The 22,729-nt window shown below is 43.2% G+C and overlaps 15 protein-coding genes across 15 annotated transcripts; 9 read left to right on the top strand and 6 right to left on the bottom strand. All coding sequences in view use genetic code 12, as the record gives it.

Annotated features, from left to right (window-relative positions):
* Window positions 1-180: 180 nt before the first annotated feature.
* FLU1 (Flu1p) lies at window positions 181-2,010 on the bottom strand (the record flags this gene model as incomplete). Its single annotated transcript, XM_029034863.2, has 1 exon — window positions 181-2,010. The coding sequence occupies one exon, from the start codon at window positions 2,008-2,010 to the stop codon at window positions 181-183; it is 1,830 nt and encodes a 609-aa protein (XP_028890105.1).
* A 1,352-nt stretch (window positions 2,011-3,362) lies between these two features.
* On the top strand, window positions 3,363-5,903 carry CJI96_0000635 (uncharacterized protein; the record flags this gene model as incomplete). The annotated part of the gene is made up of 1 exon (XM_029034864.2): window positions 3,363-5,903. The coding sequence occupies one exon, from the start codon at window positions 3,363-3,365 to the stop codon at window positions 5,901-5,903; it is 2,541 nt and encodes an 846-aa protein (XP_028890106.2).
* Window positions 5,904-6,022: 119 nt separating this feature from the next.
* CJI96_0000636 (uncharacterized protein) lies at window positions 6,023-7,453 on the bottom strand (the record flags this gene model as incomplete). Its single annotated transcript, XM_029034865.2, has 1 exon — window positions 6,023-7,453. One exon carries the CDS (start codon window positions 7,451-7,453, stop codon window positions 6,023-6,025), a length of 1,431 nt encoding a protein of 476 aa, XP_028890107.2.
* Window positions 7,454-8,988: 1,535 nt separating this feature from the next.
* On the top strand, window positions 8,989-9,597 carry OLE2 (Ole2p; the record flags this gene model as incomplete). Its single annotated transcript, XM_029034866.2, has 1 exon — window positions 8,989-9,597. The coding sequence occupies one exon, from the start codon at window positions 8,989-8,991 to the stop codon at window positions 9,595-9,597; it is 609 nt and encodes a 202-aa protein (XP_028890108.2).
* Window positions 9,598-9,736: 139 nt separating this feature from the next.
* CJI96_0000638 (uncharacterized protein) lies at window positions 9,737-10,315 on the top strand (the record flags this gene model as incomplete). The annotated part of the gene is made up of 2 exons (XM_029034867.2): window positions 9,737-10,239; window positions 10,303-10,315. The coding sequence occupies 2 exons, from the start codon at window positions 9,737-9,739 to the stop codon at window positions 10,313-10,315; spliced, it is 516 nt and encodes a 171-aa protein (XP_028890109.2).
* A 237-nt stretch (window positions 10,316-10,552) lies between these two features.
* Window positions 10,553-11,245, bottom strand: CJI96_0000639 (U2 snRNP complex subunit HSH49; the record flags this gene model as incomplete). Its single annotated transcript, XM_029034868.1, has 1 exon — window positions 10,553-11,245. One exon carries the CDS (start codon window positions 11,243-11,245, stop codon window positions 10,553-10,555), a length of 693 nt encoding a protein of 230 aa, XP_028890110.1.
* A 117-nt stretch (window positions 11,246-11,362) lies between these two features.
* CJI96_0000640 (uncharacterized protein) lies at window positions 11,363-12,424 on the bottom strand (the record flags this gene model as incomplete). Its single annotated transcript, XM_029034869.2, has 1 exon — window positions 11,363-12,424. One exon carries the CDS (start codon window positions 12,422-12,424, stop codon window positions 11,363-11,365), a length of 1,062 nt encoding a protein of 353 aa, XP_028890111.1.
* Window positions 12,425-12,899: 475 nt separating this feature from the next.
* Window positions 12,900-13,553, top strand: CJI96_0000641 (mitochondrial 54S ribosomal protein MRPL50; the record flags this gene model as incomplete). The annotated part of the gene is made up of 1 exon (XM_029034870.2): window positions 12,900-13,553. The coding sequence occupies one exon, from the start codon at window positions 12,900-12,902 to the stop codon at window positions 13,551-13,553; it is 654 nt and encodes a 217-aa protein (XP_028890112.1).
* Window positions 13,554-14,009: 456 nt separating this feature from the next.
* On the top strand, window positions 14,010-14,759 carry CJI96_0000642 (uncharacterized protein; the record flags this gene model as incomplete). The annotated part of the gene is made up of 1 exon (XM_029034871.2): window positions 14,010-14,759. The coding sequence occupies one exon, from the start codon at window positions 14,010-14,012 to the stop codon at window positions 14,757-14,759; it is 750 nt and encodes a 249-aa protein (XP_028890113.2).
* A 61-nt stretch (window positions 14,760-14,820) lies between these two features.
* On the bottom strand, window positions 14,821-15,984 carry CJI96_0000643 (uncharacterized protein; the record flags this gene model as incomplete). Its single annotated transcript, XM_029034872.2, has 2 exons — window positions 14,821-15,880; window positions 15,926-15,984. The coding sequence occupies 2 exons, from the start codon at window positions 15,982-15,984 to the stop codon at window positions 14,821-14,823; spliced, it is 1,119 nt and encodes a 372-aa protein (XP_028890114.1).
* A 327-nt stretch (window positions 15,985-16,311) lies between these two features.
* Window positions 16,312-16,938, bottom strand: CJI96_0000644 (uncharacterized protein; the record flags this gene model as incomplete). The annotated part of the gene is made up of 1 exon (XM_029034873.2): window positions 16,312-16,938. The coding sequence occupies one exon, from the start codon at window positions 16,936-16,938 to the stop codon at window positions 16,312-16,314; it is 627 nt and encodes a 208-aa protein (XP_028890115.2).
* Window positions 16,939-17,227: 289 nt separating this feature from the next.
* CJI96_0000645 (putative metalloprotease) lies at window positions 17,228-17,917 on the top strand (the record flags this gene model as incomplete). The annotated part of the gene is made up of 1 exon (XM_029034874.2): window positions 17,228-17,917. One exon carries the CDS (start codon window positions 17,228-17,230, stop codon window positions 17,915-17,917), a length of 690 nt encoding a protein of 229 aa, XP_028890116.2.
* Window positions 17,918-18,702: 785 nt separating this feature from the next.
* On the top strand, window positions 18,703-20,496 carry ARE2 (sterol acyltransferase; the record flags this gene model as incomplete). Its single annotated transcript, XM_029034875.2, has 1 exon — window positions 18,703-20,496. The coding sequence occupies one exon, from the start codon at window positions 18,703-18,705 to the stop codon at window positions 20,494-20,496; it is 1,794 nt and encodes a 597-aa protein (XP_028890117.2).
* A 156-nt stretch (window positions 20,497-20,652) lies between these two features.
* On the top strand, window positions 20,653-21,462 carry BUD23 (18S rRNA (guanine1575-N7)-methyltransferase; the record flags this gene model as incomplete). Its single annotated transcript, XM_029034876.2, has 1 exon — window positions 20,653-21,462. One exon carries the CDS (start codon window positions 20,653-20,655, stop codon window positions 21,460-21,462), a length of 810 nt encoding a protein of 269 aa, XP_028890118.2.
* A 274-nt stretch (window positions 21,463-21,736) lies between these two features.
* CJI96_0000648 (mitochondrial 54S ribosomal protein bL19m) lies at window positions 21,737-22,220 on the top strand (the record flags this gene model as incomplete). Its single annotated transcript, XM_029034877.1, has 2 exons — window positions 21,737-21,755; window positions 21,808-22,220. 2 exons carry the CDS (start codon window positions 21,737-21,739, stop codon window positions 22,218-22,220), a joined length of 432 nt encoding a protein of 143 aa, XP_028890119.1.
* Window positions 22,221-22,729: the final 509 nt, after the last annotated feature.

The raw sequence follows: 22,729 nt of genomic DNA on the forward strand, positions 1-22,729 counted from the left end.
TGTATCACCACTTCAACAATATTTGGGCTCCAACGCGTAGGTTTCGTGCAGGAAAGTCATGGTCGCTTTGTGTAAAGCAACAACGGTAGATGAAAGAAGTACAGATTATTTAAGGAGTCAAGATGATGTATATTATTTATGCTAGACATTTGAATTCAGCAGCAGCTAACACTTCTGAGGTTAAATAACAAATGCGTATTTCGACTTCTCTCTGACCCTCTTTCCATAGTGGTAGAATAAGAAGGGCACGGGTATCATCACCACGGCAACACAGCCCAACAAGGTTCCAGCCCACTTGATATGCATGTTGACAAACATTTGACGAGCAAATAATGGAAAAGCTGCACCAAACGCAGATCTTAAAAAGGTATTACCTGCCAAAGCAGAGGCGGCGTAAAGTAAGTAACAGTCAATAATGTAGTTCAAGCACGGTAAGAAAATCATAAGAAGGCCGGCACCAATGGGGACAGTCCCTATTGTGGGAACAATCCAATGGACCTTATCGGGGAAATCACCGGCCCACCCTAACCAGAAAAGGCCAGCGGCGAAAAAGAAGCCACCAACCATCATCGGTGGTAATCTTGCTTCTGGAACTGGAACTCCATTATTCTTTTCCATGGCTCTAATATAGCCTTTTTCCATGTAGATTGCTATGAGACCTCCAATGAATGTACCAATGAACATTGCAATATAGGGTAATTCAGCCACTCCTTGTTGCCAGTGGTACCTACCCATGAAAATCAAGGGCACAGCTGTCAAGAACAAGTAAAGCAAGCCGTAGATAAAAGCATTATAAAGGGTCACCAAAAACAAAATTGGCTCAGTAAATAACATGACCAATGGCCTGGAAATATTCTTCTCAACTATCTCATTAATTGACAAGCTAGTCTCTTCGTGAGGTGCGTGGATACCCCAATTTCCTGTTCTTCTCCTCAAGACTTCAGCTTTAGAGATTAGAATGATTCCGGAATGAGTTTCATCCAAAAGAAAACTGATGCATATTAGGGATAAAGCGCCAATCAAGCCTGCGATGTAAGAAGTCCATCTCCATCCCATGTGAGGATTCTTCGAGATAAATCCGCCCATTATAGGAGCCAACATTGGACCGCCAAACAAAACCATGGCAAAAATGGACATGGCCTTCCCTCTGCTTTTCGCATCAAAAATGTCAGCCAAGACTGCTGGCGCCACGACCAAAGGAGCAGCACCAACAAAACCAGCAAAGAAGCGGCAAATCATTACCATTTGGATATCTTTAGCTGCGCCAACCATCATACAAAAGCAGACATACCCAAGCATGGAGGGTAGAAGAACGACCTTTCTTCCATACAACTCAGACATTGGACCCCAGATAACAGGGCCAGATGCGAATCCAAAAACAAAGAGCGAAGTACCCAAGGTCGCAACCGTGGAGCCAACATGAAAGAGTTCCTGGAGCTGAGCACTACCTTCAGCAAACATAGCGGACCCAAGAGAAACACTTAATGCGCTCAAGCCAACATTAACACAACAAATCACTTTTTTGGTGAGGGACCAATTCTGAGGAAATAGCGGATCATCCGGCCCATCGTACGCGACCGCGTAAGGATCTCTCTTGGAAAGCATAGGCGGATAGTCTTTACCGCCACCCATTCTAGGAAGAGGCTCCTTGGATTCTAATGCAAGTTTTTGGAGTTCATCGGCGTTGGTCAACCGCCGGCTCATTTCTCTGGATAATTCCTCGTCCGCAAAAGAGTGTGTTTCCGTTGATGGTCGACGATGAGCTTCCATATCTGAGCCAGTGAATGGTCTTGGTGCGTACGAGTCACTGTTATCTTTCTCTAGGTATCCCAGGTGTTCTGGGTCATTATCCTGAGATGAGGACTGTCTTGTGGAAGAAGAAATTGAGTCAGAGGGTTTTTGTTGCGAGCTGGGAACGTGGGAAGCTCCCGGCTCGGAAACCTGCGGGGGTTTTGTATGCTCTGGAAATGCATTGTCCAGCACCTCCTCAATGGGGTCTCTCGAGGACATTGCGAGGGTTGAGATTAACGAAATGGGGTACCAGGTTAGTAGCCAACGATCTGAAGAGTTTAATGTTAGCAAATCGCTCACGTCAAGGAATGCTTATGACAGGGCAATAAAAGGGGAAAGGGGGGAAGATGAAAATGTGCGCCAGTGAGCGGCAATTTGTGGGAGGATAGGGATTGTTATAGGGCTTTGCGAAGTGGTGGTCGGGCTCAATGTCTTGTGTGCCGATGGAAAAACTTGCTGAGTGGGAAAAACAGTAGGCTCCGTTTTGGGGCTAGTGCATATTGACGCATGCGAAAAGATTCAGGCTATCTATCAGTGCCCGTCTTCTCCACCCATGGCATAGGGACAAGAGGCGACATATGCTAGCGATTACAAGTTTGATATTGACGGATTGAACAGCTTTAAAGTCCTGTTTCTGCCCTACCCCGTTTAGTTTTTTTGTCCTTTTTTTTTCAGTGATCATATTTGTGCAACAAACGCCTCGGTGATTGCTCTAGCCGTCATCGCCGAGGGTCCGGCACTTGATTCCTGGTACGCACATTCCTAACATTGCGCCTTGGACAAATGATATTGTTGCTGAAAAAAAGGTGCGTTGTCGTGAAGCATTCGCAGTCAACATGTGAACCTAGTCTCGTTCCACTACGAACCTCTTCTTTTCGGTAGAATTCATCTCGCCTGCCCTGATTAGTATGTAGCAACCATAATTTGTGGATTCTCTCATCTCTTGCTCCCCAGTTATTAGTCGGCTCTGTATGGCACGGAAGCAAGGAGAGGTTCATCCAACAGAAACGGCTGCATTCCAAAAACCGAATTACACTTCTCTACACGTAAATACTAGCTGTCAACGTTGCATGTAGACGTTGTAAAGCTGCATTTCATGTCGCCGTTACTCCTGACTTTACTAGTATACTGCCGGCTGTCGCGCCTGAAATATAGCCGCCACAAAGAGTCAAGTAGACTGAAAAAGAGGGTGGAAGTCAGCTTCAATAGTGGTGCTGGTGGTGAATTATCAAGTGTCATTCCCAGTGGTTGCAAATTGCCATATGTTCGTCATTACCTAAGGTTTCCGCCACCCTTAAAAACTGTACCTCCTCTCGTCATTACCCATTTTTTCGGGACTTCGGAGCAGTCCATCACCCGGTCGGCCCAACCAAAAGTTTCGACCGACAACCTAAAGCGAAAGAAGCCTCAAAATGTCTTTGCGTAGCTGTGTTCGACCATCTGGTCCAAGTCTGCCGGGCAGAACCCCCCCCGTCCCTTTGTCGGCATTTTGCAGCCATTACTGCCCAGCGTTGACGGTAGCGGGCAACAAACTGCACACACATGTAGCACTTCACATCATCATATCAATCATGGCCCCGCTACAAAACGGTGGAGATGTTTCACAGGATCAGAGTAAACGCCGAAATGAAGATCCCTTATATCCCACTGGCAATGGGGCTATCACTTCGCTGCCAAAAGACGTGCCAGGAAACACCATCAAAAACGTGTTTGAGTTTGAGGAGTTCATAGATCGCCATGTTGACTTCAACAGGGAGACTTTGGATGCCCTTAAGATGGTTGATTTGCACGGCTTGAGCGTCCCGGCCAAATTGACTGGAGATGAGGTAGTTCCTATTCTCGAGGCAGCCAGTCCTGATGGTGGTATCGCTCAAGCTCGCAAACCTGAGAATGGTGCTCTTTTTCAAATTGCATATAATCCTAACGAAAAAGCGAAACGTCTTGGAAGACCCAGGAAACATTTAGGTGCAAACAACCCATCAGCATCACCCGAGACAGCTCTGCAAAATCTAGAGACCTCAAAGTTGCTTAAATTTCGCCTCGACAATATGCCATTGGAAGGTCCTGGTTCTCGAGGCGGTGATCCAAATGAGAAAAAGCGCCTGGGTATAATAGCAGAGTCCAACGCAGCGAAGAAACGAAAGCAGTCTGTGCTCAACTTTTCCAAGGCAAACGACTCCGAGACTGTAAGTCTCACTACCACCACAAGTTCGGAGGCAAATGAGGTGACGGGAACCTCCCTGAGCCCAGCTTGCCGAGAGAATGGCTCCAAGATCCTGCTGCTGGTGTCTGACAACGACGTGGAAGTTGTTGCTGAGTCTTTGGCGCTGAGACCTACAGAATCATCTGAAGTCAAGAGTGATCATGAGCAAGTTGATCCAATCAAAACAGAAGGTGAGTTGCAAAATGATCTGAATGAAAGTGGCTCTAAGGATAACGTTTTTTCTAACGGCACGTCAATAGTCAAGAAGGAGAATTCTCCCAAGACTAAACGCGTCACACTCAGGTTCAGAAACAAGATAACCAAAACTTCGATTGTTCGCGAGAAGAACAGAATCACTAGAACATACCCGGGACCTTTGGTGCCTGTGCATTACGACCTTTACGATGACAATCTATTTGACACTAAAGAAAACGCAACCGTTGCCGACGAGAGCATAGCGCTTGGGTTCCCTGTCAAACACAATCCATATCTGGCTGACGTCGCATTCATTATCGCATTTTTGACTAAGTTCCCTGAAATCATTTACGTTGGTCATATTGGCCCGCAAGATATAGAAGATGGTTTGGGTCTTACTAGTGATCTGAGGAATGAGGAGGAATCTGGCATATCCCGACTAATGGATGATCTATTTTGTAAGCTACTCACTTTAGTTCTCAACAGAAAGAAGCTTATCACTCCTAGCAATTACAAGAGCGGGGTGGAAGAGCTTCGAAAGCAGTGTTTTACACTTGGCTTGCCAGAGGAGTGGCGAGATGACAGATTTGTCAGAAATATAACTGCTGTTCCGACGGATACTGATGCAGATTGGGTTGATCGCTCAAAACCTCCTGTGCTTCAAGAAGACAACTACGAATATCAAGCTCCTCTGGAGAAGCTCAATCCATTTCATGAACCTCTCTTCGAAGAACAGGGCCTTGCGGGTTTACCCAATCCGCGTGATAGACTTATCATGATGAGATGCTTGGTAGTTTGGTGTCTCTCGACTTCAAACGTGTTGAAATCTCACATAGCACAGGTGGTCAACAAGCAAGAAATTGCTGGTGAAAAAGATGCACTTTACGCATCAAGACCGATTCTCAAGGGATTCTCTCAGACGACTGATTTGAAGAAAGAGCTAGAAGCGAGGCTATCAAAAAAAGGCAAGGGACAACAGTCTCCACAGGGGACTCCCGATCCCGATTCTGGTCAGCGATACATAGACCCTACTTCTGATCCTGTCGTTCATCCCATGGCATTGAGGCTCAACGAATTCATCGTGGGTGATTGTGGTTTCAAAATTGGGCGATTTTACCTTGTAAGAATGGCGGAACCGTCCGGAGGCGGGCTTTCTAGTGTTGACCGAATGAAAGCCATCACAAAAGATCCAGCTGGTCTCAAACTCAGTATTCCTTCAAAGTTCAAACTTTATGTTGAAGATGTCCATGCAGTGCTTTCGGAATCGTTGAGAACGTTAGGTGTTGAGTTTGACAAAGAAGGTAAAGAGGTGCCTCTGGAAGCGCAATATGATGATTCAAAGCATTGGTACGAAGTCGCAAGTAACTCCGCTGAGCTTTTGAGCTTCACCAAGCATTTATCTCAAAAGTTGGGTCTTTCTTCAGATGCCTCCAAGGAAGTATCAATCATTCCACAAAATAGTGTCGCATACAGACCCATACTTTACATGTATCAATATCTTTCCATGATTGCACCGCTTATAGAAACTTTTGAGGAAATGGCAAACACGCATAGTTCCGCTGGGTCAAGATCTGCAAGAAAGAAAGTTGACTACAGTTTATCAAACACTGGGTATGCCGAGAATGGATACAACGACCACGCTCAGCACGATGACGATGAATCTTACGACGAAGGTGATGTCTTAGACGACGACGATGAAGAGTATCTGGAATAAAATAGCCAGCCAAGCTCTGTATATCTTTTTTTTTTTTTTTTTTTTGCCCGATTATTTTTATTGGTTTATGAGATGGTTCTTCAGGCTAATATACAATTCTTCTCACACATTCAGCTGATTTATAACTTTTGAGCACCTAACATTAGGTCAATCTTCTGTCTTAGTTCTTGTTCGTGTTCCTTGAAGTATTGCGCTTTTCTGACGTCCTCTTCGTTGAAGCCTTCTTCACTTTTCAACGCTTTTAGAGTCTCGGACTGGCTCTCCAACCATTTCTTTATAAATACAACAGGATCATCACTCAACTCTCTATAGAACTGTTCTCTATTGTTAGAGCTCTGTAAAGCCACAATCCCAAGAGATATACGTTGATTAAGGTACTGAACAAGTTCATCAGACTTCGACATGCTTTCAAATGCACTTTTATTCTCATCAATTATCTCCTTCTCCATTTTACCCATTGACAAGGCTAATTCGACAGGAATATCGACCACAACATCACCTAAAGTTGTTGACCTTGTAGTGTCTATTTCGTAGTCCAACACTATTGGTTGACGTGGACGCACATGGGGCTGAATTAATTGATAAAGATCCTTGAACTTGAAAGTATTGACCTTCAACAAGTCCTTCAATACTTCATCGCATTGCACCACAGACAAATCAGTCTCTTCGTTCGACTGGGAATTCAAAGCTTGAGACGACATAGAAGAAGCTGGCACAGCTGGCACGTTGGAATAGCTGTCAGCTCTCTTGAACAACTTCTTGAATAAAACATACTGCCAGATCAGGTATATCAATTCCTGTTGAGAAGCTTCGCGTTTGCCAGTAAACTGGGCCATTTCCTGTGACACCAGAAGCTTGAATGTGTAATCTTTGGTTAATATAGCAATCTTGGATTTGATGGGGAAGACTCCTTGACGAGTAACGTCGATACCATCAAACAGCCATTGCAGAGAGCCATTGCTCAATTGCGAGTTGCCGCCTTGATTATTGCCATTGTTGTTACCTTCATTGCGCCACTCTATGATATTGGATTGGCTTCCTTGTAAAGATGGGTAATCTTCATTAGGAACAATTTCGATCGAAATACCTGAAAGAAAAGAGCTAAATTTCATCTCCTTAGCCTCGGAAACCTCGGGACTATCGGAAATAAAGCGACCCTCAACTCTCAACGTCCAAGAGGAGTCAGTATTTGAGGTCTCGTTCACCTTTGATTGATTATTCTGCCACGGCTGGTTCTGACAGGTGTTGTAGATAAAAACACGTAAAATTCCCGTTTCTCTCTTCATACTATTCGCTTGCATAGATGATGCTTGCACGGACTGAAAATCAAGTCCTTTTTGTGCAATGAGCAAATCCAATTGTTTCTCGGCATCTTGAAGCTTCTTGTAAAGATTCAAGTTTGGTACCTTGTCGTATAATTTTGAAGGAATGTTGACTTCAGTGGGCGTGTAGGAAATAGCTGGCGCAGCCGTATTTGGTTGATATACTTTGGAAGGCGCCTCTGAGACAGAGCCTTGCTGCCTTTGGACATATCCTTGGGGTGATGCCATCGTTAAAAGAGATATATAATTAGGAAAACAATCGTCGAGATAGTTCAGTTGAGAATTACATCAGTACATCTCACACTTGATAAACTGCCTCTGTAGACTGAACTTGGATGATAACATCGTCGTTGCCGGCAGACTGGTGATCTCGAAAACATTTTGATGCTGTACCGTTACCTACCTGATCAAATTGTCATAATCTATGTAGTCGCTCCATTGTGAGGCATTTGTATGACAGGTTTTAAGGCAAAACACAAACTCTAAACCAATATTGAGAAAGAAAATTCGCATCATAGATTGTAACTCTGTTGTACTCATCAGACTAAAACGACGTAAGTGATGTGCTTCTTGAAATGAGGTTGAAGCATACTAAGTCACAAAAGTGTGAGAAAATGGTGTGCGGTACGAAAGACTGCAAACGCAGCTTCAGTACTCTGTTGGTCAAGAATTGTAGTAGTTACCTAAAACTGTACTTAATCACTGAGTCGATAATTGTGATACCCAAAAGCGCCAGATTCATGTACCAGATTTATCAAACTTGCAACAATTTCTATTCCACAACTAGTAAGTGTGTTTCATTTGAGTGCATCGCGACTAGCCAATTCGCACCGACTTAATCTGTTTTGTAAGATCATCTTTGCGTGGGGATGTCATCTTCACCCAATCTACAGGGCGTGAAGGTTCAAAGACGAAAGATCAAGCCATCTGGAAATGGTGACTCTCTGAGAAATGCTCGCATCAATGATATGAGGAAGCGTAAGAGGAACTTTTTTTTACGCATCAGTTACCCTACGGTGATTACCTCCGTGGTTTTGCCATTCTTAGCATTTGCATACCTCATTCACCAAAAGCTCAGTTTGATACCAGAGAAGGCAGCAACATTATACTTCTGCGTCATATACCACATTTTTACCATATTAGCCTTCACTGCTGGGTATCACAAGTGCTACTCCCACTCGCTGTTTCGTCCAAAATATAGCTTTCTACAAGTATATTTCGCAATTTTTGGCGCAAGTATCGGAATTGGCCCAATAAGGTGGTGGGCAGGTCTTCATAGAGCTCATCATCAGTTCACTGATCATCCAGACAAGGATCCATACTCCATCAAGCGAGGCTTTCTTTGGGCGCATTGGGGTTGGCTATTAAAAAGGTCCAAGTCCGACGCTTTCTTTCGTGAGTTCGTCGAAAACGAATTTAGTCTAAATGAAATTGAATCTGATGATTACGGTCATTCTGGGCAACGCTCACGAGAACATTACGAAAATTTCACCAGACAGTACATTATTTGGCAAGAAGAGAGATATTGGCTATTCTTTCTTTTTTCGACAATACTCTTGCCGGTAGTCGTCACCGTGTACTTTTGTGAGGACACATGGATTAACGGTTTGATTTACCCTGGTATACTCAGAATGTTTGCCTGTCAGCAACTGTTGATGAGTGTCGAGTCATTCGGTCATTCAAGACGTCTTCCTGTGACGTTTCCATCTCAGCCCTTTAACGATAAAAATTCATCAGTGAATTGCATGAATCCTTTTTTTGCAATGATTACTTTTGGGCAGAATCTGCAGAACTATCATCATGAATTTCCACATGACTATAGAGACAGTTCCGCGTTGTGGGCGTACGATCCTACAAAGTGGTTCATTGCTCTATTGAACATCTTGGGGTTGGTCGAAGATGTATCCAAGACTCCAACTAACTTGGTAATACAACTCCAAATTCAACAGCAACAAGCTGTGCTCAATAGGCGCAGAAGTCAACTCAATTGGGGAACCCCTATATCCAAACTACCCATGATCACAACGAAAGAATTTAAGAAGCTATGTGGATCTGCTGATAACAAACACCGTATCTATATTGTGATACAAAATATTATACATGATATCACACCATTTATGGACCAGCATCCTGGCGGTGTTGCACTTCTCAAGGCCTCACATGGGAAGGATGCAACTAAAGCATTTTATGGTGGAGTTTACGGACATCTGACTGCTGCTGTAAACTTACTTGCAACGATGAGAATCGGGGTGCTAGCACTGGGTAATGATGAAGAAGTGTGGAGAAGAGTTGCTAGAGAGGAAGGTGAAGTTAATGATAACGACTCTAGACGGGAACAAAGTGGGCTGCATTCCACTGCTGAAGCCGCCTAAGAGTGAAATTAATATTTTAATTTGCATATATTCACGTGTTAAGGTAAATTGGTAAACTCATTGCAAGAATCTCGTAGATCCGGCACAGCTTCCTATGCTTCGACTAAAACGGTCGCACTGAGAGTCTAACTTCACCAACATGCCCCCACCAATTCACTTCCCGAAAATCGATTACCGTGGTGCTACAGTCGAAGACTTGGACATTCGTCCTGCTATTTCCATCAACCCCTCAACATCTCTATCGAGAGCCATGGAGGTGGCTTTTGAGAATGAGTTTACATTTTTGCCTGTCATAGATGAGGAGCATAAGACTCTTCTTGGTGTGTTGAATATGGAGGATTTAGAAAAAGAAAAAATAGCAAACTCTCAAGTTGAGCCTATAGCAAAGAACTACATGCTTTGGTTCAGTCAGAAGGCCAGGGAAAACTACGAAAAGAACTACTCGAAGAAGACGGCAACTCCTCTCAATTCGAAAATAATGAAGCCCAAGGCAGGCAAGGGTAAGCACTATCATGTGCTTACTCCATTAACACCCTTAGAAAAGCTAGCGGATTTCTTCAATGCTGGTAACTATTTTGCCATTATCACGAATGGCGAAGGCAGCTTGGTGTATGGTGTGGTCACCCCAGAGGATCTTATTAAGTACGAACACTCAAGGCCTCGTTTGTAGGCAAATTATGGTTTAAGCATGTTACTTACTAATAGGTTGGCGACTTGACTTTAATACTTGTTTTTCTCGTCACTTAAAATGGGTGATCTTAGCATAATCTTTCAATGCATAAATCTGAGTATAAGACAGGTTTCGCTGGTCAAAATTCAATTGTAATGATCTCATTGCTTTATAAATAAAGGTCGTTTTATCTTGAGTAGAATTCTCTGATGTTCAATGATGACCGCGACCCAAAGGTTTAGAAAGGAGTCGGGCCAAATGCCAGAAAGGACGCATCGAATGAGATTAATGGGTTTTCTTTGCTTTCTTGGGTTTTCCGGTAGACCGCTTTACATTTGTTTTCGCCTTTTCGGCCAAGAGTCTCTCGACACTATCACCATGTTTGGCCCTACCTTCTTTGTAAGCGTACTCTACGCCGATTTTGTTGTTCATGAGAATGGCGCCATTCATTCTTTCGATGGCTTCGTCGCTGGACTCGAACGAATCATATTCCACAAAGCCGTGGCCCTTGGAGTAGCCTTCTTCATCTCTGACAATTTGCGGCGTTTCTATAAGGTTGCCAAACTTCTTGAACGTCTCCTTTAGATACTTTTCGTCGACAATCGGATTGAGATTCTTTATAAAGAGTCTTGCGCCTATGCTGATGCCAACGTCATCTCCAGCGCCTGCACTAGAGGGAGCGTTGGTATTAGACTGGTGATCTGTCTTCTTCATCTTGAGGGTTCTCCCATATAGCCTTATACCTCTGAGAATCTCTAGAGCGTAGTCAGCATCTTGAACACCTCGAAACTCAACAAATCCGTAACCCTGATGTTTTCGCAGAATACGATCCTTTGGTAGGTTAAGCAGTCTCACGGGACCAAGCTGGATGAAGAGCTCATACAAAAGCGTTTCATCGACAAGTGAGTCTAAATTTCCAATATAGAGAGAGGCTTGAAAGTTTCTCTCGGAATCCAGTGGTTTCTTGAACACATTCATAATTTGGATATGTGCTATTGAAGTACTATACAATGCTCATCGGGACTACAATAATAGTTATGCGCGCTCTATGGCACCGCGCTAAGGAATGTCTATAAGATGCTAATGCAATCGTGATCAAGCGGAGAATCCTTCCTCCTCATCATCGTAAGTTTCAGGTGCAGTGTTGGCTATCCCGGGCTCAGTTTGATTTCCTTGGGATTCTTGTGATACATTATGTTCATTCTTCGTGGAGACCTCTTCAGGGGCACTCTCTGAATCGTCTGAGGATTCAGAATCAGAATCGCTAGTGGAATCAGAGTCCAGACTGCTAGTGGGGTCGGTGGAACTTGCGTTGTCTTCACCCAGATCACTCTCTGGCCCGTAGGCTTCTTTCTCACTTTGTGTGTATTCTTCCCAAATTTCCGGCTCTGACATAACGTAGATCTTGGGAAATTCAAGAACCGCTTTGTTGGCAAGCGCCTTACATAATGTGTCGTCACTGTTCAAAGAGATGATTGAACGCTTGCCATATGCCAAGACGTTTTCTAGACCAAATCGAAGTGAGTTTGGCGAGATATTTTCAGGTTCAACTTCCAAGCTTTTTGCTAGTTGTGATAGAGAGAGCGCCTCCTTCAAAGTAAGCTCCTCCTTAAGACGGTACGAGATGAAGCCTGATAGAGGTGTTCCTTTTGATCCTACAGGGACCCACTCGACCGTCCAGGCATATGTTCCCGCCTTCTTATCATACCCTGATTTGTTCTGCGTAGCTCTGGACATTCCGGGCGGGAGATGTATGACGAGAACGTTTTCCCGCTTGAAGGAGTATTGCGGCTCATTGTACTTTTTCTTCATCCTAGTGATTCTGTTTTCGAAGTTTTCACCATCAAATTTCTGCCTTTTGTTGTTGTTACCCATTTGTCGCCTGAACATCATTTTAGCATTTGACTTCACATCTTTGATTCCCAAATCTATTTTGCGTTCGAAATTTAGTAGATAATTGTAGTCCCTGTTTATCAACGAGGGATTCTGAGTGATCTCTTTCTTAGGTACGAACTTTGCGGGGTCAACTTTACCAGTACACTCAGATCGAAGCTTATGGCGATTCACACAGTCCAAAGAGCACGTTTTAGCTCCGCATGCTGGACAAGTGTATTTCGTCTCCTTCTCTAGACATATGATACATATTTTGTCTGCCATTAGACGGGATCAGAAAGTAGATTTGTGATGAGCATCAGATTCCTGTATCAGATCTGCAGTAAGCATGGCTGCGAAATGGCTACTCACAAGATCACCTTTGGCGACGTCCCCATTCCTAACCATTTTTACCCATAAAAGGTTCTCAACACATAGTCAAAATCCAAATTTTGATAAAGAGATGATAAGACATCTGAATATGTTAAATACCGGACTATTTAGACTACACATGCACGCTTGCAAATTGTCAAACGAGTGTTTCAACCTCTAAACAACCGGGATTCCAGCCATACATTTTATCATACGCACACACACCTCTACTTTCATTAGTTTGAAACCGAGCTTTTGGTCTCAATCTCCTTTTAAGAAGCGGTCTATCATTCCGAAGTTGGACCCCATCTACAACACCCGTACACCAACTGGGGCGAGTAGTCCAAAATTTTCAGAGTTATCGACCTCTAGATGAACCATCAAGACCATGACTATCTTACGGAGCCAGTTGTCATTGGCGAAAAATTTTACAAGACATTTGACAAAGTCGAAGAAGGTTCCTGTGCAGCTATTGCAGGACTTTCTCCCTCATGGTGTGAAGGGACAGATCATTGATGTCTCACCAGCTTTCATGAGAAATGTTCTTCATGTGGGTAACAAGGCATGCTATATCACTAAAGAACATGGCCCAAGAATTCCAGTTGTGAAGGGCCAAAAAATCATTCAGCAATCTTCGTCAAAGAAAGAGCCTAAAATTCCAGAGAAGCCCAAGGACGATACACCTGCATTATCATTAGACGAATTGTCTTCACTTTTCTCCAACATGAAATCCTCTGCGAAATCGAAGGTACAGAGCTTTAAAGCAACTCCTGATCAAATGGAGCCCCTTGTTGTCGAAATCAAGGAGTCTGTTCCACAAGCTCTAACATTTTCCTTGAAAAGTTCGAAGGCTCCAATTACGAAGGCAACTGTGGCAGACCTCATATATAAAACAAGCGGTGTTGAAATTCCTAAAGAAAACATCATGCTAGAAGATCTGAACGGCAAGGTTGTCGGTGATGTGAGCGAAGTTGGGGAATACAAATGGATATATACCAGCTCTGGTGGTGAGAGTATCAGAAGACAGATTACATTCTATTAAACTGTAAATAGATTTAAAGTGCTAAACATGGAGGTACTGGGTGCGTAGCCTGTTAGGTACAATGTGAAACAACTGGGTGCGAAACTTTGCACCCAAGATATCGAAGTTTTTATCATGCCAAATCTACAGTACTCAGCAGCTAGTCTGTCAAGGATCCGAAAACCGAAATTTCTGACTAAAAAGAGTCTACTCTCTCCACTCAAGAACAAAAAAAAAGTAAAACGTGAGGTAGGTCCAAAAGAAGAGGAGAAAAGTGAAGACCGTTTGCAAGTCACTGGCGGCAATGCACACCTAGATTTTCAGCTCAAGGGATATACAGGGATAGTGGACGCTATTGTAACTGTTGTACATAATCAGTGGGCCGAGCAAACTTGCTTCCATAATCGATATTTCTCTGAGACTTCTTGTGATTCCGCATCTGGAAATGATCAACTATTTGCCCTCAGGGGATTATCCATGGAGGCGAAGGCAGATATCATAAAGTACCGTCAACAGCAGCTACCTAGTGGGGGGATGCTCACCCTAAATCAGCTATATTCAATGTTCATGGAGCAAGGCAACACTTTTGTTGACAGAAGTCTCGAATTGTGTATTCGTGAGGGCCTTGTTAAAAAGTTTGTGATCACAAATGCGCTGCCAGTGGTGCTGAGGACAGGCAAAGGTGGTCATAATGCAAAGGTCACGTATGGCTATGAGAACATGGAAGTAGTGGTCAAGACGGAGCATTACTTGTCTGTAATAGAAGAGATGGCGGAGAACGCGGACAGCTTTACTTCAACTGCACTACATCATTTCCGAGATTTCGTCAAATCTCACTCTGAATCCTTGTCCATTTCTACAGCAGATATAGCTGCTGACGAACTTTCAGCATTAGTCAAGACAGGTGTGGTCACACTCACATCAAACCACCATAACGAGATCAATGTTCACCAATACTCTTTGGCGTATCCTCGATGCGGAACATTTCTAAAAATGATAAACTCAGGCCGTGTTTGGCTCGTCAAGACGCTTAGCAAAAGCAAGTTTAAGGAATTACTAGAAGAGCAGTTGTTTGAAAAATGGGAAGGTAAGAATAGAGCAAACTTTCGCAAACCATTTTACGGTTATGATTTAATGTGGATTTTGGCAGACAGTTTGGGTGCTGGAGTGGCAGAGGTATTTATGACCCCAGTCGGGAGGGGATGGCGACTTACGGGAAAAATCTAGATTTTTAAAAAGAAAAAAAAAAAATGTAATGTCCGTACATGATGCGTACCGAAGAAGCAGATCAACTTCTAACCTTCATCTTCTTCATGGCCTTTCTCTGTCTTCTTTCCTGTGCTCTCTTCTCGGCTTTCATTTGCTCATCCTTGGACATATTCCTGAAGCTTTCTCTTTGTTGTCTTTTCAACTTAGCCTTCTCTTCGGCTTCTTCCTCTTTCTTGAGTTCCTCCTGAGCTTTTTCAATCTTTTGAATCTCCTGTTCTCTGTTTTTCACAATCTTTTTGATGGCCTCGGGTCTAAAAGTGATCTTCTTCTCAGCCATCTGGTCAATGACATCGAAGACAGCACCAAGAAGGTCGGAAACCTCCTTCAACTCCTCTTTACCAGTTGGTAAGTTCAAGGACAAAACAACTCTACGACGTGGAAGCAAGTTGCGAACGTGCTCAGGTCTCTCGTTTGGTTGGTCGGTGAAAGCGAGGTATCTTACGTAGGAGGCCATGCCTAGCTTAATTGATGAGGCAAGTTTTTCAGTAAAAGTCTTTTCGTGGAAGTCATTGACTTCACTCATGAATACAAAAGATTCTGGAAGTTTTTCGGAGTCGAGTGTCTTCGTCAAAGCCAAGAAATAGTTGAACTTTCTGTAATCACTCATACCCAACTTAGAGACAATAGCGCTGATGAAATTTTCGTAGTCTGCAGAGGGAAAGATGACAATTTCAGCTCTGTCCTTCGGTGCTGGAACAGAGTCAGTAAAAAAGCTAAATCCACTCTCCATGAACCACAAAAATATGTTTTGTCTTGGAGCCAATCTAAACGTGATGTTCACTTTAGCGATATTCTCACGCCCTGTGGCGTAGGAGGAGTATGCTTCAGCACTGTCCTTGATATACAACTTTCCATCACCGACGCCAAATTGGTAAAAGTTATCATCAAACACATCCTTTACACCGGCGAGAAACTTTGTCACTTTGCTATGGTTGTACAAGTCACCACCTTTGTACACAATGATGAATAGTAAAGTAAATGCCACGGTGAAGATCTCCATACGCCAGTCGGCGATCTTGACCCTCTCAAGCAAAGACATGGACGTCAATTCATCCAAAGTGTACGCAGTGTACAACTTTCTATATGTTAGTAGAATTACCGGTGTTGTCTAATATTGTACATACTTTGGGGTACCATCGGCATTGAGAAGCCCGAATTTGACGTAATTCACAATTGCGTCCATCTTCACTACGACAAAATTGAACAGGCGTTCTCGAGATTTTGTCCAGCATTTACTTTGTCCTGCACAAACTATACAGGCCTTGCCAGAGGACGAAACTTCTACGTGATGTAGCTTTAGTATCGAACAAGTTCTATTGAAATATCTCGTTTGTGCTATTGTGAGGAAAATGAATGAAAGATATGAGAATGTGCTCACCATTTTGAGGCATGCATCACCATTCTCAAGGGCGTGTCTAAGTTAGCAGTAGTCGTATATCGAGAACAACCTTCAAGCGTGATTAGTTCAGACCTACTTGTCAAGTTTGAGTTGGGTATCAATTGATGAAGTTTATTCCTTCCTTCTTTTGTTACCAGGTTCCTCGTTTTCCTTGTACTGCGCCAAACCGTCTCTTACGGCAGACGTAACAAGCTCTCTCAAAGCCTCCTCTGGATTTTCACTGTTCACAATAGCCTCTAACTTCTTTCTTCTCTCCTCATCCATCTCACCATCGCCCTGATCGGCTTCCATTGTATAACGTATCTGGTGCCCATCAACATTACCTGGATATGGGAGGTTGTCCAATACTGAAGAAGTGAGCTCTTCGTGAGTGAGAGATCGTAGATACTTAGCCAACTCAGGAAACTCTCCTTCTTCCTCGATATACTGCGCTGCGGTTTGTCCCTCCGAATTTTTGATCTTATAGTCCGCCTTCAACTCCTCAACCATGGCTCTAGCCGTGCTTAGATCTTCAACATGATGCAAAGGAGTGTCACCTTCGTTATCCTGAATGTTGATGTCACCACCCTTGCCTAAAAGGTATCGAAGAAGGTCGAGATGACCATATGAAGCAGCGGCGTGAATAGGCGTATATCCATTAGGATCTTTGGAGTTGGGAGACATTCCGCCAGACTCTACCAAGTTCTTTACGACATTTCGGTCGTTATCGGCGGCAGCTACCCAGATGTTCGATACCATGATGAAATGATCGAAGTGATGGATTGTGCTGATCGTGAGGTTCCGGCAGATATACACCTCTTCGCATAAGGACATATCTGCCACATTGAAGTATGTGATAGATCCTTAATGAAGATATCCTCCACTAGTATCACGTCTGCAGCTCAGCCTTAAATTCTAAGAAATTCATAGTTATCATGTCACATTTTCTTTGAATTTGTTGCAAGCAAAGGTTCGCCCGCCCCCACACATCAAGGCGGTGAAAAATGCCTGCATAGGTTCTTACACCTGGAAGACACTATTCTTTAGCATGGTGGAAGAACAATCTGCGTTGAAGACGTCTCCGCCCGAGAAACTCAGTGGCTTTGAATGGTGGAGACGTTCTTTGCTGTATAGAACAGGTTTGGGAATGTCTGACCAAGAGAGAGCTCAGCTTGAACATGACTACAGAGAAAAGCATATGAACAGAAATTGTGGTCTGTGTGAAGAAAACAGAGACTGGATGCTTCGGTACTCGCCTAGTGTGAGGTTCATGATGGATCACGTTAACAAGGTCGGTGGAAACTTGAGCACAAGTAACATCATCTGCAATAAATGTGACGATTTAAAAGGCGGCGGTTTTCATCCCAAGTATGGTATTTTGTTGTGTTCAAACTGGATCCAGGATAAATATCAATTAGAAGATATCTTGACTCACGAGCTTGTTCATGCCTATGATCATCTCAAATTCAATGTTGATCTCACGAATTTGAAACACCATGCATGTACTGAGATTCGAGCATCGATGCTAAGTGGTGAATGCCGTATGACAAAAGAGTTGATGAAGACAGGACTAAGCGGATTTTCAGGAAAGTTTCAAGATTGCATCAAGCGAAGAGCAATTATCTCAGTGGCAGCCAATCCAAATTGCAAGGATGAGAAAGTCGCCGAAGAAGTTGTGAATACAGTTTGGCAATCCTGTTTTAACGATACAAGACCATTTGAAAGGGTGTATCGTTAATTGTAAATAGTTTTCAGTGCTCTAACAGCGCTCTATGAAACTGCTCTTTTAGATTAGATCATTTAACAATTGTGCTCAAGACTACTATCATCCTGGTTTGATCTCTCGACTCGAACTTCATTTCAAACAGTGTCTGGCACTGCTCAAGTTCCGAAGATTGCGTGTACCAGTAGTATTGTGATATCTCTACTTCTGCCCAACTTGTTTATACAGATACCATGCTGAAAACAGTCAATCCATTACGATGTTTGAAGTCGTGAAGGGTGCCAAGCTGGAGGCTGCAAACTCCATTAGCAATTCGGAAACTGCGTCTCACGTCAATCTTTCACCACCCAATAACGGCATCATGGGGAGCTTTAATGAGGTATGAATCAAACGCCCACAAAAAATGAATGATGCCCCTAGTTGGCTTTGAACCAATTCTTCGCCACCCGGTAATTCGGAATCTTCGGAACCGTATGATGTAGTGGAATCGCGCATAGAAGGTGACACTTCACCCAGTGCAGCCACCAGCAGCATATGAGACATGATGATTCCAAAAATCCGCGTAGTTCGTGATCTCGTGTATGATGACTATTCCGACCGAATAACCGTTTCGCTCCCCGTAATTCCCGACGCTTTATGCAAATGCTCCAATACTTGCTATGCGCCGATGTAGGACACCTTGAGCAAGGCCAGGGCCTGCAGAATGCTTGTGCTACGGCAAGTGGAACTTACCACTCCAACATCATCCGATGGGCAATTTGTACTTCTTTCAATATTTATAAATTAGGCAAAAAACGACCATGGTGAAGCGGTCTGAAACAGAAGACAACTTGGAGAAGATCTCCAATCGGGCAGAGAATCCCAGAATGCCTTTGTCCTCAGATTTTTATAACTCCGACCTATCAAGCCTGCCTTCCAGTACTGAGGTTACTGGCCTTGCTGAAGAGAAGGTGCATCTTGACGAGATTAGACAGCTTGATGAATCCAAAGAGGCAAGTGATTTGAGACGAAGGAAAGTCGAACCAAGAAAAGTAGTTTCCGATGACAAATTGCGGTCCTTGGACCATAAGCAGATAGAGAGCATCTTCCTGACGCTCAACTCAGTATATCACCAGCGATTGGAAAGAAATAAGAGGAAGGGTAACATTTTCAAGTCTAGCTTCGCAGATCTAAGCGCCGACTCTACTCAGTATACCATTTTAGATTCCCCGCAAGTCAAGGATTCTCAGTTCTACGGCTTCTTTATCCTATTCTGGCTCGCCACTGCTTTTTTCATCTTGAAGGATGCCCTTCATGCAATCCTCGAGGATGGTCTTTTTATCTACAAAGCTCCAGTGTTCAAGATTTTTGTTGCTGGTCTTCCTAAGATTGCTTTCACCGATGCACTCATGTATTTGAGCATCTTCTTTGCTTACTTTGTCCAAAACTTGTGTCTAAATGGACATATTACTTGGACGGGTGCAGGCTGGATTATTATGTCTGTTTATGAACTTGGCTTTTTCATCTTCTGGATTGGCTACCTCTTATTTTTTGACTTCCAGTGGATTGGAAGAGTCTTTCTTGTGCTTCATATGTTCGTGCTTCTCATGAAGATGCACTCTTACGCATTCTACAATGGATACCTCTGGCAAATTTTGTTGGAATTACAGTTTTCTGAGCAGTACTTGACGAGGTTGAACAATAAAGAATGCAAGATTCCTGATAAATTCGAGGAGGATAAATTAAGAAAACTTCTCGCCGAGAGCATTGCATTCTGTCGTTTTGAGTTACTTCATCAGTCTGTTGCAATTGGAAAGGAAGATGAGGTAGACCCTCAGACATTGAAACGGAGCTTGCACAAATTACAGGCTGACGAGCTGATCAAGTTCCCTCAAAACATCACTTTCAAAAACTTCTTCACTTTTACCATGTTTCCGACTGTTGTGTATGAGCTTGTGTTTCCAAGAACTCAGCGCATTCGTAAAAGCTTCTTGTTGGAAAAAGTCATTGCGATTTTTGGGATAATCTCCATCATGCTTTTCGTCGCCGAGTATGCCATATACCCTCTTGTAATGAGATCAATTGAGTTACGCAGCAATAATCTCAATTCCATTGATTATACTGCTGCTTACGTGCTTTTTGTTGTGGACATGATCCCACCTTTCATGGTTGAGTATCTTTTAGTATTCTACTTGATTTGGGATGCAATATTAAATGCAATTGGTGAGCTTAGCTACTACGGCGATCGTGATTTTTACGGACCTTGGTGGTCATGTGTGGACTGGTTCGAGTACGCCAGATTATGGAACAAGCCTGTCCATCGCTTCTTGCTTAGACATGTCTATCACTCGTCCATTAGTGCTTTCAGGTTGAATAAGTCACAGGCAAATTTAGTCACTTTCGTTATATCCAGCTTCATCCATGAGTTGGTTATGTATGCGATTTTTCAACGATTAAGAGGTTATTTGTGGCTATTCCAAATGAGTCAGATTCCGTTGGTAATGATTAGCAGAACCAACTATTTGAGGGATAAGAAGGTACTCGGAAATGCTATATGCTGGATTGGTTTTACTTCTGGACCAGCCATAATATGTACACTATACTTGATATTCTAGATTATTTTACGGCTTATGAATTGAAAAATTGAAACTTGCAATGTCTACCCCGTTTTGGTTGCAAAAAATGTGTAGCCTGTATGATGTGCGCAAGGCTTGAAAGAATTTGTTGATATCACTGTATACTCATCTCTCCAACGCCAACTCCCTACCCTCATGTCCAGACCTGAAGAGATCGCCCCACCTGAGGTATTTTATAATGATACTGAATCATATAAGTACACGTCTTCCTCTCGTGTACAGCACATTCAAGCTAAGATGACTCTAAGGGCCCTTGAGCTTCTAAATCTCGATCCACAAAGACCACACTTCATCCTAGATCTAGGATGTGGGTCTGGGCTTTCAGGTGAGATTCTTACAGAGGAAGGTTACAACTGGATTGGCATGGATATATCGCCTAGTATGTTGGCTTCTGCTCTAGATAGGGATGTTGAGGGCGACCTTTTTTTGGCTGACCTAGGGAATGGAATTCCATTTAGGGCAGAAACTTTTGACGCTGTAATTTCTATTTCAGTCATTCAATGGTTATGTAATGCTGATACAGCCGGCGTTGACCCAAAAAAGAGACTTTTACGATTTTTCAATACGTTATTTGCATCGATGGTGAGAGGAGGGAAGTTCGTTGCGCAATTCTACCCTATGAACGACACCCAGACACAGAACATCCTTGAAGCTGCTAAAGTCGCAGGTTTTGCCGGAGGGTTGGTTATTGATGATCCAGAGTCCAAGAGAAACAAAAAGTTTTACCTTGTTCTTTCTGCCGGTCAGTCCGAAAGAGCATTGAACTTAGCAGGAGCCCAAATGGAAGCCGACGACAAGACCAAGAAGCTCAGCAGCAAGATGAAGAAGAGTCTAGAGTCTAGAAAAGAATACATCAATAGGAAGAAGGAATTAATGAGAAGAAGAGGACGTACCGTTGCGCATGACTCGAAATTCACGGCGAGAAAGAGACGTCCTCGGTTCTGAAAGCCCCCTCCATGTATACCTAGTATCTAGCATCTATCTTCACAAGATTTTTAGAAAAGATTGATCCTCCCATCATCAAATAAGCCTGCATTAGGATGGAAATTTTTTGCATCTCTTTACCTCGTTGTGTGTACTGCATAGCCGCGTACGACTAGTAGAAAAATTGAAACTTCAACCATTGCTCAACTAAAGGCAGATGCTTCAAGACGGAATACATGGGTTGAGGCTTTATGCGTTGTCTCTAGCCAGGCGAGCTTACTCTATTGCTGCTCCAATGAGTCGTGCCAAAGAAAGTATGTGTGCCAAAGCATCTATTTATTTTTATTACTCGAATACTAACCACAGCTGTTTACCAGCCCCTTCCCAAAAAAAGGAATGGTGAAAATGCCATCAAATTTTTGCATAAACAGCTCCTTGAAAAGTACGATCCTACAGGAAAAAGATCAGCTTTGGTGGCTCCTGGAGGTTTGAGAGCTGGTGATGTAATCAAGGTTACCTACAAAGATAGAAACACTGTGCTTGGTCAGTTAATCGGCATCAAGAGAGGTAACTACAACGTTGGAACTAATCTTCATATTAGGAACAAGATGACCAGAATCGGTGTCGAGATGAGAGTTCCATTGTTCAGCCCCAACATCAAGAATATCGAGGTCGTCTCGAGACCTAAATCTTACCCATCAAGACACAAGCAGTTCTACATCAGAAATAACAGACTTGACGTCGGAGATTTGGAGGTCAACCTCAAAATTAAAAGCTAATTAGCTCACCTCATTATTTCAATTGTATATAGAAAATTTAGTTTAGATCCTCGAGCTTCTTGGATAGCTTTGAAGCAAAGTCATGGCGGAAGCCTGGGGATAAGGTATCTATGAGTGCTTCAAACGTAGGATAGAATTGAGATTTACCAAGCTCGTGCCATCCAGCAACGCAGACCGCCACTTTGAAGTAGACACCTTCTTTGGTCTTGATGCTAATGTGCGACCGGTTTTTTCTTTTCAACGCTTTGGCATATAAATCATAGCCTTCGATCTGGATATCTTTGTATAAGTGGAGACTACACTCCGGAAAGTACAGTTCATATTCTTTGAACAAAGTTTTCAACTCTTTATGGGAATCCATCGGAAGTAGTTTACGGGAGCAGAAGAAAAAAAAAGATAGCGCTCTGAATAGTCTGTAGCCACAACTGATTCCCAACGCTCCATGTAGGTGTCAACGCCAGGCGCCCAGCAACGTGCTAATCTCTCTACGCTTTTGCCGTCTACTAGCT

Source organism: Candidozyma auris, chromosome 1 (genome assembly GCF_003013715.1).
Source record: "Candidozyma auris chromosome 1, complete sequence".
NCBI classification, from domain to species: domain Eukaryota; kingdom Fungi; phylum Ascomycota; class Pichiomycetes; order Serinales; family Metschnikowiaceae; genus Candidozyma; species Candidozyma auris.